Below are 16669 nucleotides of genomic sequence, written 5' to 3' on the forward strand. Positions count from 1 at the left end.
CAATTCTTCAGTAAGAACACCTTCAATTCAAGTCTAAAGTAAGTTAGAGTCCAAAAGCAGACCTAGTGCACTGAATGTGGGATCCATAAGAACAATTCATACAAGAACCAGGAACATGAAGGAACACACTCAACGATTTAGGAACAGCTTCTTTCCCTCTAGCCCTCTGATTTCTGAATGGACATGGAACATTGAACCCATAAACACTACTTATTTAATTTAACACACAAACATATTTATTTACTCTAATTCAGTTTTTCATTATGTTTGCATCATACTGCTGCTGAAAAAAACAAATTTCATGATATGCCAGTGATATTAAACCTGATTCTAAAACACTGACAGCAGTTGCCAGTTTTCCATCAAATCCAACTCCAATTACATTTTTTCCCAACAGAGGTCAAGACTGTGACTAATCATTTTTTTTCTACAGAATGTGAACAGTCCTCAATAGGGCCAACATTTATTGACCATATTATTACCCACAAAGAGATGCTGACAGGCTTCCTTCTTAAAATACACTGGTCCATGTGGCAAAGTATTGCCCACTGTGCTGATAAAAAGGAATTCCAGGATTTCACCCCAACAATGAACAAAAAGGGATCTGCCTCCCAATCAGGATGGCATGTGAATTGGAAGGATCTTTCTGTTACTTAAGTTCTCCATGTGAAAATGGTGAATTTCCTTATGAAATGTGGATTCTAAAATTCTTTCTAAGGATCAAACTGGATTTATTAGGAATAGATACTCATATTTTAATATTCAGAGATTATTGAACATTATTCATTCCTCTCCATCTAAAGAATCTGAATGTGTTGTTTCCCTTGATGCAGAGAAAGCCTTTGATAGAGTAGAATGGCCCTATTTATTTGAGGTTTCAGAAAGATTTAATTTTGGTCCAGGTTTTATTTCCTGGATTAAGAGAATCTACCAAGCTCCTATGGCCGCAGTTATAACTAACAATTAAAAATCTCCTTATCTTAGGTTATACAGAGGTACCTGGCAGGATTGTCCTCTTAATCTGCAGTTATTTAACCTGGCTCCATAACCTCATACTATTGCTTTTCAGGACTCCAATAAGGTTCAAGGTATTAAGAGAGGAAATAAAGTGCATAATGTTTTGTTGTAAGCAGATAACTTGTTAGTTTATATTTCCTATCCTAACAAATCTATTCCTGTAATGTTATCTATATTTTCTGAATTTAGTAGTTTTTTCCTATTAATAACTACTAGGATTAATATGATTAAATTCCTTTTAGCTTTGCTAAAAATAACTTCACTTATCTTGGTATTAAAATTACCAAAAATTTTAAGGACCTGTATAAATATAACTTTCTTCCATTAATTGAGTACACGCAACAAGTACTTTCTAAATGATCTCCAATGACATTATCAGTAATTGGTCGAATTAATGCTATTAAAGTGACACTGTTACTGAGTATATGTATTCCAAGCAATCCCTTTTTTTGTTCCTAAACTGTTTTTTGATAGACTCTAAAATTCTATCTTACATTTGAAATAATAAAAATCCTAGACTGAGGAAACCTTTGTTGCAGAAGTTAAGAAAGTATGGCAGCATGGCTTTGCCAAATTTTATCAATGTATCAATTTTATCAATTTTAGAATGTATTACTGGGCAATTAGTATTTGATATATTTCTTTTTGGATTCATTTCTCAGACATACATGACTGCCCTTTATGGGTAGATTTGGAGAAAAACTCGGTGAAGGGGTATTCTTTGGCCTCTTTACTGGGAGCTCCTCTTCCTTCTTTGCTTTCTAAGATTGGTAGCCGAGACCTTAATCCCATTATTAAACATACATTAAGAATTTGGTTTCAGTTTTGTAGATACTTTGAGTTTAACAATTTTGTTCTTTCTAGTAAAATCCATCTCAATTATTTTTTTAAACCATAAATTTCAGGTCTGACCTTTTTAATTTGGAAAACCAAAGGAATAATAACTTTTTCAGACTTGTTTATGGGGGATTGTTTAATGTCTTTCACTCAGTTAGTGGACAAATATGACCTATCTAATGCACAGCTTTTTTAGATATTTACAAATTAGGAATTTTCTACGTAGTTTACTTCCAAATTTTCTCTCGGCTTATTCACCACCCAATATAATAGATACTCTTTTTCAGGTTAAACCATTTCAAAAAGGACTGATAGCTATAATTTATAAATGGTTATTGAATTTGCATATGTTATTTAAGGATTAAATTAAAGCTGCGTGGGAATTGGAATTCCAAGAGTCACTCTTAGATAGTCAATGGGATAAAATATTTCATTTGGTAGATACTTCATTTATTTGTGCCTGTAACAGCTCAAGGTAGTGCATCGGGCACATACGTCAAAGGATAAATTAGCCCATAACTTTTCCAATATTAATCCTATTTGCGACAGATGCAATATTGAGGTGGCTACTTTAACACAATATATTTTGGTCTTGTATCAAGATACATAATTTTTGGAAAGAAGTCTTTAAAACTTTATCAAAAGTCTTGAATTTGGATCTACAGTCAAATTTACTTACAACAATTTTTGGGATCATTTCATCAAAAGCAGGATATATTCCTGTTTCCGCTCAACAGATGATTGCTTTTACAACTTTATTGCCTAGGAGTGCCACTTTGCTTAAATGGAAGGAATCTAATCCATCTACTGCTCTTTACTGGCTTACTTCCATTATTGGCCTGTTTAAGTTAGAGAAAATAAGAAGTCGGACATTTGATACATCCTTTAAATTTGAGGAAACTTGGCGACCTTTTATTCAGTACTTTCATATGGTTTGACTTATGGCTCTTCCAGTTACCTCCTCGAAATGTTGGATCTTATCAGCAAGTTTTTCTTTTTTCTTGATTTCACTCTCAGTATGAGCTGCCCAGTTTCCTTTTTTTCCTCTTTTTTTGTTTTTTTTTGTTAGTGGCTTTTTTTAGTGTATATAAAAATTATAAAAGTTTCTTTATCTTTTTTCTTCTTTTCATGGAATGTTAAAAGGAGAATTGATTATCTTATTCTTTATTTCATACTATTAGATTCATACTATGTATGATCTTGATAAAGTTTATTTTACCTTTTATATGAATTGTTATTGATAAAGATACTTGAGATAATTTTCCTCTTGTTTATATATATGTGTACTCTTTCTTTTAATTAATAAAAAGATTGATAAAGAAAGAAAAAAGGAAATGGTGGTAATGTCAGGCAGGTGAGAGGTTATCAACTAGAACTTCTCTTTCTCTCTCCACACATGTAGCCGGATTTGCTGAGCAACCCTAACATTTTCTGTTTTCTTTTCAGACTCACACCCTCTGTAGATTTTTGCTTCTCCCATGCACATGGCGTACATGGCAGCTAAATTTCACCAGCAGAGGAGGAATGCACATTGAGAGTGGTGGACAGCATGCCATTCAAATATGCTGCTTTTCCCCAGATGCTGCTGAACTCAAGCTGTTACAGTCACCTTTCAGTTGTGGAGAGTATACTAAGGTATACTCAGTATACTGAGGCTGAGGTATGTAGATATTTCCCACGAGTAGACAGTCGCAAGGCTGCAGGACCGGACGGCATCCCAAGGTAAGCTTAGGATGTGCAGAGCACAACTGGAAGATGTGTTTACTGAAATTTTTTATCTATCCCTCTCCCAGTGTAGATAGAATTCCCTCCTGCTTCAAATTATCCACCATTGTCCCTGTACCAAAAAAGACCAGGGTAACATGCCTGAACGGCTGGCAGCCTGTCGCACTCACCTCAATAATAAGTGAATGCTTTGAGAGACCGTCAAGGATTACATCTGCAGCTTGCTATCAACCAAAATGGACCCCTTACAACCAATCAACAGATAACATAATAGCAACTGCTCTACATACCATCCTTACGTATCTGGAGAAGGAGGATGTTTATGTGAGAATGCTGTTCTTGGACTATAGTTCAGCATTCAACACCATAGTTCCATCTAGGCTCGACAAGAAGCTCCAAGACCTTGACCTTGACCCTGCCTTGTGCAGCTGGATCCTGGAGTTCCTGTCAGATTGCCGGCAGATGGTAAGAATAGGCTCCCTCACCTCCACTCCTCTGACTCTCAATACAGGAGCCCCTCAGGGCTGTGTACTAAGTCCCCCTCTTTACTCCCTGTATATCTATGACTGTGTCACCACCCACAGCACTAATCTGTTAATTAAATTTGCTGACAACACTACATTGATTGGCTTTATCTCAAACAATAACAAGGTGACCTACGGGGAAGAAGTCATCTCTCTGACACAGTGGTGTCAAGAAAACAACCTCTCCCTCAATATTGCAAAAACAAACAAGCTGGTTGTGAATTACAGGAGGAATGGAGATGGACTAACCCCTATTGACATCAATAGATTTGGGATTGAGAAGGTAAACAGCTATAAGTTCCTCAGCATCCATATCATTGAGGACCTCGCGTGGTCTGTACACACCACGTGTGGTGAAAAAGGCACAACAACGCCTCTTTCAACTCAGACGGTTGAGGAAGTGTGGTACAGGCCCCCAAATCCTAAGAACTTTCTCCATGGACACAATTGAGAGCATCCTGACTGGCTGCATCACTGCTTGTATGGGAACTGTACCTCCCTCAATCACAGGACTCTGCAGAGAGTGGTGCAGACAGCCCAGCGCATCTGTAGTTGTGAACATGATTCAGGACATTTACAAAGACAGGTGTATAAGAAGAAAGAGTCGATGTTTCGGGCTGAGACCCTTCAGGTCTTGATGAAGAGTCTCAGCACAAAACATCAACTCTTTATTCCTTTCCATAGCTGCTGCCTGACCTGTTGAGTTTCTCCAGCATTTTGTGTGTATTACTCTGGATTTCCAATATTTACAGAACTTCTTGTGTTTGAGTCACTCTTTACCAAACAGTTAGGGATATGATAAATGAATTAACTTTATTTTTTACATCCTTCACATACATGAGTAAAAAATCTTTACGGATGTCTGGGTCTAAATGGGCAAACATAGTAATTTATAATAATTTGTAATAAATAGAACAATCAATGTAGCATAGAATATGCTCAAATCAGCGAGTGTTAATCAGTCTGATGGCCTGGTGAAAGAAGCTGTCCCAAAGCCTTTCGGTCCTGGCTTTAATGCTGTGGTACCGTTTCCCAGATGGTAGCAGCTAGAATAGATTGTGGTTGGGGTGACTTGGGTCCCCATTGATCTTATGGGCCTTTTTTACACACCCGTCTTTGTAAATGTTCTGAATCATGTTCACAACTACAGATGCGCTGGGCTGTCTGCTCCACTCTCTGCAGAGTCCTACGATTGAGGGAAATACAGTTCCCATACCTGGCAGTGATGCAGCCAGTCAGGATGCTCTCAATTGTGCCAGTGTAGAAAGTTCTTAGGATTTGGGGGCCCATACCAAACTTACTCAACCGTCTGAGATGAAAGAGGTGCTGTTGTGCCTTTTTCACCACACAGCTGGTGTGTACAGACCACACAAGGTCCTCGGTGATATGGATGCCGAGGAACTTGAAGCTATTTACCCTCTCAATCCCAGATCCATTGATGTCAATAGGGATTATTCCATCTCCATTCCTCCTGTAATTCACAACCAGCTCCTTTGTTTTTGCGACATTGAGGGAGAGGTTGTTTTCTTGACACCACTGTGTCAGAGAGATGACTTCTTCCCCATAGGCCACCTTGTTATTGTTTGAGGTAAGACCAATCAATGTAGTGTTGTTAGCAAATTTAATTAGCAGATTAGAGCTGTGGGTGGTTCCTCGAGCATTTTAAGTGTGCTAGTATGGTGGAACAGTGGAAAAGATCTGAGGAATCTGAAGGTGAAACACTTGTTCTCCTCTACCTACCAACATGCTCTTCTGGACAGTGCTTATGTGTGGGTGATTCAGCTATGTTTGTGGTCATTTGTGGATAACAGAATATTAATGATTTGCTGATGCTAATGCTACTGAAAATCAACAATACAAGTTAAGATTCCTTATGGTTAAAACCGTTCATAGTTAAATGTGCATGACCTGAACTGGTACCTATCATTAATCAACCCATGTGCATGCCAAGGTCATATTGCACACAGACATAGAAAGTGTACTGACTGGCAGCATCACTGCCTGGTACGGAAACATCAATGCCTTTGAACAGAAAATCCTACAAAAGGTAGTGGATTTGGCCCAGTACATCATGAGTAAAACCCTCCCAACCATTGTACATGAAACGATGCTGTAGAAAAGCAGCATCCAAGATCAAAGATCTTCACCACCCAGGCCATGCTCTTCTCTCTTGTAGAAGGTACAAGTGCCTCAGGACTCAAACCACCAGGTTCAACAACAGTTACTACAGCTCAACTCCCAGGCTCTTGAACAAAATGGGATAACTACACTTACTCTATTTCCGGTGTTCCCACAACTGATGGTCTCACTTTAAGGACTCTTTATGGTGTTACTTCATGACCTCATTATTTATTGCTATTTATTTATATTTGCATTTACACAGTTTGTTGTTCATTGATTCCTGTTTACAATTACTGTTCCATAGATTTGCTAAAAATCCCTCAGGAACAAGGATCTCAGAGTTGTATGTGGTGACATGTATGTACTCTAATAATAAATTCTACTTTGAACTCTGTACTTCATTATCTGTGAAACTGCAAGTGATTTTATGTTTAGTTGTATCAGCAAACACTCTTGTCTCCAAGGATAATGTAGAGATAAGATAATTTTTGAAGCAGCTAAGATAAACAGGACAAGGACGTTGTCCTGTGATGAGGTCAATTACAAGGTGAAACTTCCCTTACCTGTGCTGGTGGAATTGCATAGCGGCTGGCATAATATGGGCACGCTTTCATCTCCTTTCCCAGAGACACCAACTGTTCTATGTCCTTCACCTCCACCAGCACCTCATCACGCAGGAACTGCATCTGCTCGTGGCTATAGAATGGGCAGGTCACTCGGCTCTTGCGCTTCCGTTTTGGGGCCTCCTGTGCATCTTCGCTGCCTTTTCTGTCAGCTAATAGAGGAAGATTATTGGAACAGCATCTCTTGCCACTAATCTGTGTTCTCTAGGCAATGTTTCCAAAGAAAATAAACCCCTTCATTCCCATTTAGTATAATGAACAATAAATTAATCAGTCACCTTTATATGAAATTAATTAGAGACTTCATAGCACTAAAACATTATCAAAGTCCTAAACAGCATGGAGAAAAAGAGTTGATAGGAAAAATACAGACACTTGCAACAGATTAGATGTTTATTCTTGGACATATGAGTCCTTTGCACAACTTCAAACTGTACCAATGAATGTTTAGCATGTATAGAGGATAAATTAACTAATTGAAGAATTTTATCCCAATTCTCAATAGGGATAGTAAAGTTAAGTTCTCTTTCCCAATCATTTTTAATCTTATAAAAGGCCTCTGAACATATTTCCGTAATTATATTGTAAACATTTGATATTACACCTTTCTGAAAAGGATTTATTTCTAACAATTTCTCCAAAATACCCGAAGAATCAAGATTTGGAAAGGTAGGAAGTACAGTGTTTAAGAAATACCTAATCTGTAAATATCTAAAAAAAATGAGATCTGGGCAAATTATATTTATTAGATAATTGTTCAAAAGACATAAAACAATTATCCAAAAATAAATTAGAAAATCGTAGTAGTCCTTTAGTCTTCCAAGCTGAATAAGCTTGGTCCATAATAGAAGGATGAAAAAAGAAATTGGATACAATAGGAATAGTTAAAATAAATTGATTCAACCCAAAAAATTTCCAAAATTGAAACCATATACGTAAAGTGTGTTTGACTATCAGATTGTCAATTCGTTTATGCAATTTAGAAAGAGCAAAGGGAAGAGAAGTCCCTAAAATAGTACCCAATGAAAATCCTTGTACAGATTTAGTTTCTAGATTTACCTAATGAGGGCTAGGAGATAAATCCCAATCCCTTAACCAACATTTCAAATATTGAATATTAATTGCCCAATAATAAAATCTAAAATTAGGCAATGCCAATCCACCTTCCTTCCTTGCCTTCTGTAAATATCTTTTACCTAATCTAGGATTTTTGTTCTGCCATATATATGAGGAAATTTTTGAATCAACATTGTTTTGAATCCATTTATCTTCTTGTTGGATGATTGCATTTCTTACATTAATGGCTAGAAGATCTATTTTGTTGAATTGGAAATAAATTAATCCCCCTACCGTATTTCATTGGTTTTCTCAAACTATGTTATGTCTAAATTTGGAGAAAATTAGAAGTGTTGTATATGACCCTTCTATTAAATTTGAAAAGATTTGGAGGCCATTTATTCAATATTTTCACATGATGTAATTTAACCCTGTTACATTCCTATTTGCTTTTCCGGTTTTGATTATATATATATATCAACTCCGATCCTCTCAACATATATATATATATATGTTGAGAGGATCGGAGTTGGGGACACTGATGATTTTGAAATTTTTTTTTTATAGATACTATAAACACCCCATTTTTTTTTCTTTAATAGTTAGTGGTTAGTTTGTTAGTTTAGTTTTTCTTAGGGTATTAATTTTTTTTTTCTTTTTCTCTTTTGTGTTTTTTTTTTCAACATGAATTACCTAGTTTTCTTTTGTTTCATTTATATGACATTTGTATCATTCATGATTTGGGAAGACTTAACTATATTGTACTTTTTGCTTGTGTATCCTTTTACGTTCATTTTAATTTTGTAAGTTTGTAAACCCATAATCTATGTACTAATCTTATCATGTTGATACTAATAAAAAGATTGAATAAGATGTTTATTAAAACTCTGTCCTTTGTGGAAAATTGCACTGTGAAAATTAGAATCAATGCCTGTAAAATATTATTGATGAAAAAGCACAATAGGTCATCAGCTAGCTTCTATCTTAAAGTCAACCAGGAATTCTGTTTTCATGCAGAGGATTAACTACATCCTTCAATTAGATTAGTAAAGCTCTGCAGTCCTTCTTATTACTTACTAAACGTGACTGTTACTGACAAGGCCAGCATTGATTACGCAGCCTATTTAATCTTGCAATATTACACAAAAAAGGAAGCTACAAATATTTTCCCAGTTCTGTTATGAACAAGATCATTGCCAGGAGTAGAAACACAGGACATTTGACCCATCAAGTCTGCTCCACCATTCAAGCATGGTTGATTTATTATCCTTCTCAACCCCATTCTCCTACCTTCTCCCCATAACTGTTGACATCCTCTCTAATGGGCTGCTGGTGGCGGCAGTGGAAGCAGATACGATAGGGTCATTTAAGAGACTCCTGGATAGGTACAGGAAGCTTAGAAAAATAGAGGGCTATGGGTAACTCTAGGTAATTTCTAAAGTAAGTACATATTCAGCACAGCATTGTGAGCCAAGCAGCCTGTATTGTGCTGTAGGTTATCTATATTCTATGTTCTATGTCCTAATCAAGAACCTATCAACTTCTGCTTTAAATATACCAAACCACTTGGCCTCCATAGATGTCTGTAGCAATAAATTCCACAGATTCACCACTTGGGCTATAGAAATACCTCCTCATCTCTTTTTGAAAGGAGCGTCCTTCTTTTCTGAGGCTTTGCCTCTGGTCCTAGAATGCCCCACTATTAGAAATATCCTCTCTATCTAGGACTTTCAATATTCAATAGGTTTCAGTGCAATCCTCCTCCATTTTTCTAAACTGCAGAGAGCACAGGCCCAGAGCTTGTATACATCAGCCATTTCATTCCCGGGATTAACTCCTTCTGGTAAATGTCAGGTGACAACTGATTAGGGCTGAATGCAATACTCCGAATACAGACGATGCCACCTTAAGTCTACCAATCACAGTAGCAGAGAGGTATAATACCTAAAAGGAATGTTCCACTTTACAACTTAGAAGCCAAAGTCCTGCCGCCACTACCCCCACCCCCACCAAACCCCCTGCAATCCTAGAGACTTCCTTCAGAATTGTACTTGACTTAGTCTGGAGAAAAATGAACAATATCAGCAACAATATTGCAACAAGAAAATTATAGGGCAGGGCAGCATCAAATTGTTCTGACATAAGGTCCAAAGCACAAAATAAACACGTGCTTTTTCATCCTCATCCTACTAGAAGCCTTTCATGACCTGCTGTTTTAGATTTCCAACACTCACAGGTTACGTATTTCATTTAACTCTTTAATTTATGAAATCTATTTGGCCAAACCTATATATACACAAAACCACACAAGGATGTATAGTCTCAGCATTGACTGTCAGGTTATTGTCCAAATCAATGGGTTCAAATGACCATAGAACTGCAGGGTAGCTTATGCCACATCACTCAGTGCCTAGCTCCCAACTGTAGAAAATACAGATAAGGCAATCACAAAGTCCAACACCCTGTAGAAACAAAAAAAGTCTACCTCATGGAAGCAAACAATTCAGTCATTTTGTCCTCAACACAATGACTTAGATGACATAATTTGCTTCAGTATGAAAGAGGTTAAGGCATCACAGAACAGCATCTCAGAGAAAGAACAAGCAGAAGATTTAACTAGGATTAGAATAGGTATTGGAAGCCCTGGCTCTGCTTAAAGTAGTAATGCCACCAAGTGATGTACCTTATGTTGCTAATGGATGTGGGGATGAAAGCTGCAGAAGGACTTAGTATAAATTCCACACGGTGACAAATACTCACCACGTTTGTTCTTCTGCATTTCCAAGCATCGATCATTGATCAACTGGACTGACTTCAGAGATCTCACCTCCTCATTTACACACAGGTTCTTCAAGGCAATGGAAGGAAAACAGAAAAAGTAACAAGCTCATATATCTGATTATTGTTCATTGACTTATACAATTAACAGGTGAGGCACAGGTGTTTAAATTAGTCAATATCCAGCAAACAATACAACAAAGTCATAACTAAGTTAAGGTTACTATAAAAAATGTATATCTGTTTTTTTTTGGCAGGCTTCCTGTAAACATGGCTGATGTCATCTACCATTTGTACTGCAGGAGGGAACTAAGGACTTTGGGCTAGATCTTTTGGCCGAAAGACCATTCTTCTAGTTGATAGGTAGCCAGATTGGCACTATGGTTGCTAACCATTAACCTGGTCTCTTTCCTGCCTGTCACGCCAGGTGGACCTCCTGGATTTATACTGGTGCCCAACTGTCCATTAAATGCTTTGGGCAAATTAATGGCAAAGGACCTCTAGCTGTGCGAGACTTTTCCCAGTCCTCAGTTCAGTCTAAGACACATGGGTAGGTGGGTGAAGAAAGCTAATCTGATTAATATGGCCAATAATTACTGGCCCTAAATGCCAACTGACAATCTCTGGATTACTACCAGTGCCACGTGCTAGTCAGAGTAGAAATAGGAGGATATTTCAGATGAATACGTGGCTTGAAAGATGGTGCAAGGGGGAGGGATTCAAATTTCTGGGGCATTGGAACCAGTTTTGAGGGAGGTGGGACCGGTATAAACAGAACGGTCTGCACCTGGGCTGGACTGGAACCAATGTCCTAGGGGGAGCATTTGCTACTGCTGTTCAGGAGACTTTAAACTAATGTGGCAGGGGGATGGGAACAAGTGCAGAGAGACAGAGGGGTGTAAAATGAGGGTAGAAGCAAAAAGTAGTAAGGTGAAAAGTAAAAGTGGCAGGCAGGCAAAAAGCTCCAATTTTCAACATAATTGTATAAGAGCTAAGAGTGTTGTAAAAACAAGCCTGAAGGCTTTGTGAGTCAATGTGAGGAGCAGCATTCGTAACAAGGTGGATGAATTGAATGTGCAGATAGTTATTAATGAATATGATATAGTTGGGATCACAGAGACATGGCTCCAGGGTGACCAAGGATGGGAGCTCAACATCCAGGGATATTCAATATTCAGAAGGGATAGACAGGAAAGAAAAGGAGGTGGGGTAGCATTGCTGGTTAGAGAGGAGATTAACACAATAGAAAGGAAGGACATTAGCCTGGAGGATGTGGAATTGATATGGATAGAGCTGCATAACACTAAGGGGCATAAAACGCTGGTGTGAGTTGTGTACAGGCCACCTAACAGTAGTAGTGAGGTTGGGGATGGGATTAAACAGGAAATAAAAAATGCGTGCAATAAAGGAACAGTAGTTATAATGGGCAACTTCAATCTACATATCAATTGGGTGAACCAAATTGGTAAGGGTGCCGAGGAAGAGTATTTCTTGGAATGTATGTGGGATGGTTTTCTGAACCAACATGTCGAGGAACCAACTAGAGAGCAGGCCATTCTAGATTAGGTATTGAGCAATGAGGAAGGATTAGTTAGCAATCTTGTCGTGCGAGGCCCCTTGGGTAAGAGTGACCATAATATGGTGGAATTCTTCATTAAGATGGAGAGTGACATAGTTAATTCAGAAACAAAGGTTCTGAACTTAAAGAAGGGTAACTTTGAAGGTATGAGACATGAATTAGCTAAGATAGACTGACAAATGATACTTAAAGGGTTGACAGTGGATATGCAATGACAAGCATTTAAAGATCGCATGGATGAACTACAATAATTGTTTATCCCAGTTTGGCAAAAGAATAAACCAGGGAAGGTAGTGCACTTGTGGCTGACAAGGGAAATTAGGGATAGTATCAAGTTGAAAGAAGAAACATTTAAATTAGCAAAAAAAAAGCAGCACACCTGAGGACTGGGAGAAATTCAGAGAACAGCAGAGGAGGACAAAGGGCTTAATTAAGAAAGGGAAAAAAAGATTATGAGAGAAAGCTGACAGGGAACATAAAAACTGACTGTAAAAGCTTTTATAGAAACATGAAAAGAAAATGATTGGTCAAGACAAATGTAGGTCCTTTAGTCAGAAACAGGTGAATTGATCATAGGGAACAAAGACATGGCCGACCAATTGAATAACTACTTTGGTTCTGTCTTCACTAAGGAGGACATAAATAATCTTCTGGAAATAGTAAGGGACCGAGGGTCTAGTGAGATGGAGGAACTGAGGGAAATACATGTTAGTAGGCAAGTGGTGTTAGGTAAATTGAAGGGATTAAAGGCAGATAAATCCCCAGGGCCAGATGGTCTGCATCCCAAAGTGCTTGAGGAAGTAGCCCAAGAAACAGTGGATGCATTAATGATAATTTTTCAAAACTCTTTAGATTCTGGATTAGTTCCTGAGGATTGGAGGGTGGCTAATGTAACCCCACTTTTTAAAAAAGGAGGGAGAGAGAAACCGGGGAATTATAGACCGGTTAGTCTGACATCGGTGGTGGGGAAAATGCTAGAGTCGGTGATCAAAGATGTGATAACAGCACATTTGGAAAGAGGTGAAATCATCGGACAAAGTCAGCATGGATTTGTGAAAGGAAAATCATGTCTGACGAATCTTATAAAATTTTTTGAAGATGTAACTAGTAGACTGGATAGGGGAGAGCCAGTGGATGTGGTATATTTAGATTTTCAAAGGGCTTTTGACAAGGTCCCACACAGGAGATTAGTGTGCAAACTTAAAGCACACAGTATTGGGGGTATGGTATTGATGTGGATAGAGAACTGGTTGGCAGACAGGAAGCAAAGAGTGGGAGTAAACAGGACCTTTTCAGAATGGCAGGCAGTTACTAGTGGGGTATCGCAAGGCTCAGTGCTGGGACCCCAGTTGTTTACAATATATATTAATGATTTAGACGAGGGAATTAAATGCAGCATCTCCAAGTTTGCGGATGACACGAAGCTGGGTGGCGGTGTTAGCTGTGAGGAGGATACGAAGAGGATGCAGGGTGACTTGGATAGGTTAGGTGAGTGGGCAAATTCATGGCAGATGCAATTTAATGTGGATAAATGTGAGGTTATCCACTTTGGTTGCAAGAACAGGCAAACAGATTATTACCTGAATGGTGGCCGATTCGGAAAAGAGATGCAACGAGACCTGGATGTCATTGTACACCAGTTATTGATGGTGGGCATGCAGGTACAGCAGGCGGTGAAAAAGGCAAATGGTATGTTGGCATTCATAGCAAAAGGATTTGAGTACAGGAGCAGGGAGGTTCTACTGCAGTTGTACAAGGCCCTGGTGAGACTGCACCTAGAATATTGTGTGCAGTATTGGTCCCCTAATCTGAGGAAAGACATTCCTGCCATAGAGGGAGTACAGAGAAGGTTCACCAGATTGATTCCTGGGATGGCAGGACTTTCATATGAAGAAAGACTGGATCGTCTAGGCTTATACTCACTGGAATTTAGAAGATCTTATTGAAATGTATAAAATTCTAAAGAGATTGGACAGGCTAGATGCAGGAAGATTGTTTCTGATGTTGGGGAAGTCCAGAACGAGGGGTCACAGTTTAAGGATAAAGGGGAAGCCTTTTAGGACCAAGATGAGGAAAAGCTTCTTCACACAGAGAGTGGTGAATCTGTGGAATTCTCTGCCACAGGAAACAGTTGAGGCCGGTTCATTGGCTATATTTAAGAGGAAGTTAGATATGGCCCTCGTGGCTAAAGGGATCGGGGGTATGGAGAGAAAGCAGGTACAGGGTCCTGAATTGGATGATCAGCCATGATCATACTGAATGGCGGTGCAGGCTCGAAGGGCCAAATGGCCTACTCCTGCACCTATTTTCTGTTTCTTTGACAATTACACTAGATGAAAGTGTAACCCAGATCTGGTTCCTTAAAAGATATTATACATTTTTTTCCCCTGAAGTTCACACTTTTCCCCGTGACTGACATTCTTAGCTGTGTCCTTGCTTAAGATTGGGGAAGTGATAGCCAATGGTGAAAGACAACCCCAGCCGAAAAAGGACAGGGCTGAGAAATATGATAAAACACTTCTGCATTAAATCACCATCGAAAGGAAGGATAGATAAGTGCTGATTACGTGACCACACCATTCGACTCATAGATGATGAATGTCACAGTGCAGGAAGTGCACTACAGCTCACCTGCCGAACACAGTCAGAGCTCAAAGCACACAAATAGTGGTCATTCCGATTACAATTTATGAATTAGTGGCAAGTGACAGGATCTGGCCACTTGTAGTTGGGATGCTGATGAACTTCCAGTGAATGACTCAACCCAAGTTAAGGACTTCATCATGAAAAGATAGATACCCACCCCAGAAAGAGGCTTCTTACTGCCTCTCTGCTTGCATGCATATATGTAGTTTACAGAGGTTTGTGTTGAGGTACTGGAAGAATGCAGTCTCCAGTGATTCACATCCGTGGAAGGGTCAGCTCCATTGTAAGAGGTGCAAAAGAGAAATCTCAGCTTTTTCTGATCTTATGTACAGGTTAATCACATTCTCCATTTCTGGGTCCTCACCAATGTGGCTCCTTCACAACCAGGAAAAGAAAATTCCCAGTCAGAATGTGAAAGCAGAAAGGTGGAACGAATGATTTTGAAGAACCTCACCCCACCCTCCATTCCTGGAAGCAGACAGTATGAGAAGTCATACAGCACAATTCCCTTCCAACCTCGACTTTGATCAATACTGCAGTTGAATAATTTCCCAGCATTTAAATATACAAGTCATCAAGGTACACATTACCATTTCAATCCCATTCTTTTCAATTATCTCAATCATGGAGTCTCTGGACACCATACAGCTGTTGCTGCTACTGAAACTATGACCTGCACCAAGTCAAAACACTGGTGATTTATCTCTGCTACTTTAGTCCTCTCAAATGGATTACGATAAAACCCGATTTTCTAGAAGCTGATGAAATTCCAAAAGCAAAATAAATACTGCAGGCGCTGGAGACCCAAAATAAAACAGACACTGCTACAAGAACAGTGAACCTTTCTGCTGAAGTATTAGTTCTGATCAAAGATTGTCCAAATAAAATATTGTGTTTTCAATCAGCAGAGGATGATATTACTTTATCTCTGCCAAATCTGCAGAGTATTTGCAGAACATTGTGCTATATTAGTGGTAGGATATCTCATTTGGTCAGAATGCAGTGACACGATTCAATTCCTGTCTTAAAAGCATAGATACCATCCAATAAAACCATAGGATTCCTAGATCTATAGCATAGGAATACTAGATCTAACAGCATGAATAGGTCCTCTTACATGACTTACCTGTCGAGACCCAAGTGACACAAGCCTAGTCTCTTTACCAAAAGGACTTTTCTTAACTTCGTGTATGAACTGAGTGAGTTGGGAATGTGTGCGACTGCAGTAATAGATCTGGGAAAAGAAAAGTTGCATGAGGTTAGCTCAGAGACAGTGGGTGCTCATACTTCTGACAACCTTGGAGTGTCCCACAGCCTGCCTCACTTCACATCAGAATATTCCTGGCATTGACCCTGTTTGAGGAGGAGGATCGCTCTCATGGTTACCTTCACACTATCATCACCCATCCCACCTCCTGTAACTTAAAACATTTTCTCACTTCTCCCACTCGCATGAAAGGTTGACTTGACATGTATCCTCAGTTAGAAAGGAGAAGTGGAATATTTATTATTGTTGATGTGATTATAGGAGGAGCAATCGTGACTGGTGCCAATTTGCAGTCAGTGGTGGGGAAGGATAAGTGGGGCTTCTGCTGGTCAAGGTTGCAATGACAGAAGTGGTGGGGCAGTAGGGATGGAGGGGGCAGGACAAATGCAGAAGAATCAATTTTGGGAGGATCACAGATTGACTGAGGATAGTGGAGAATAGAATGACAGCAGACAAGTACTTTTACTAGACATTGGTTTGAATCTGCTTTCGATCA

General features: G+C 38.9%; 1 protein-coding gene across 1 annotated transcript in view; it reads right to left on the reverse strand.

The window, feature by feature from the left end:
• The window catches only part of ddx11 (DEAD/H (Asp-Glu-Ala-Asp/His) box helicase 11), a 122060-nt gene that overhangs the window by 90983 nt on the left and 14408 nt on the right, over nt 1-16669 (reverse strand). Inside the window, exons 7-9 of the mRNA XM_059977736.1 lie at nt 16033-16140; nt 10664-10751; nt 6788-6999 (exon numbers count right to left, since the gene is read on the reverse strand). Of these exons, the coding sequence (XP_059833719.1) occupies nt 6788-6999; nt 10664-10751; nt 16033-16140 (408 nt within the window). The remainder of the gene's footprint in view (nt 1-6787; nt 7000-10663; nt 10752-16032; nt 16141-16669) is intronic.

Source organism: Hypanus sabinus, chromosome 8 (assembly GCF_030144855.1).
Source record: "Hypanus sabinus isolate sHypSab1 chromosome 8, sHypSab1.hap1, whole genome shotgun sequence".
Taxonomy (NCBI): Eukaryota; Metazoa; Chordata; class Chondrichthyes; order Myliobatiformes; family Dasyatidae; genus Hypanus; species Hypanus sabinus.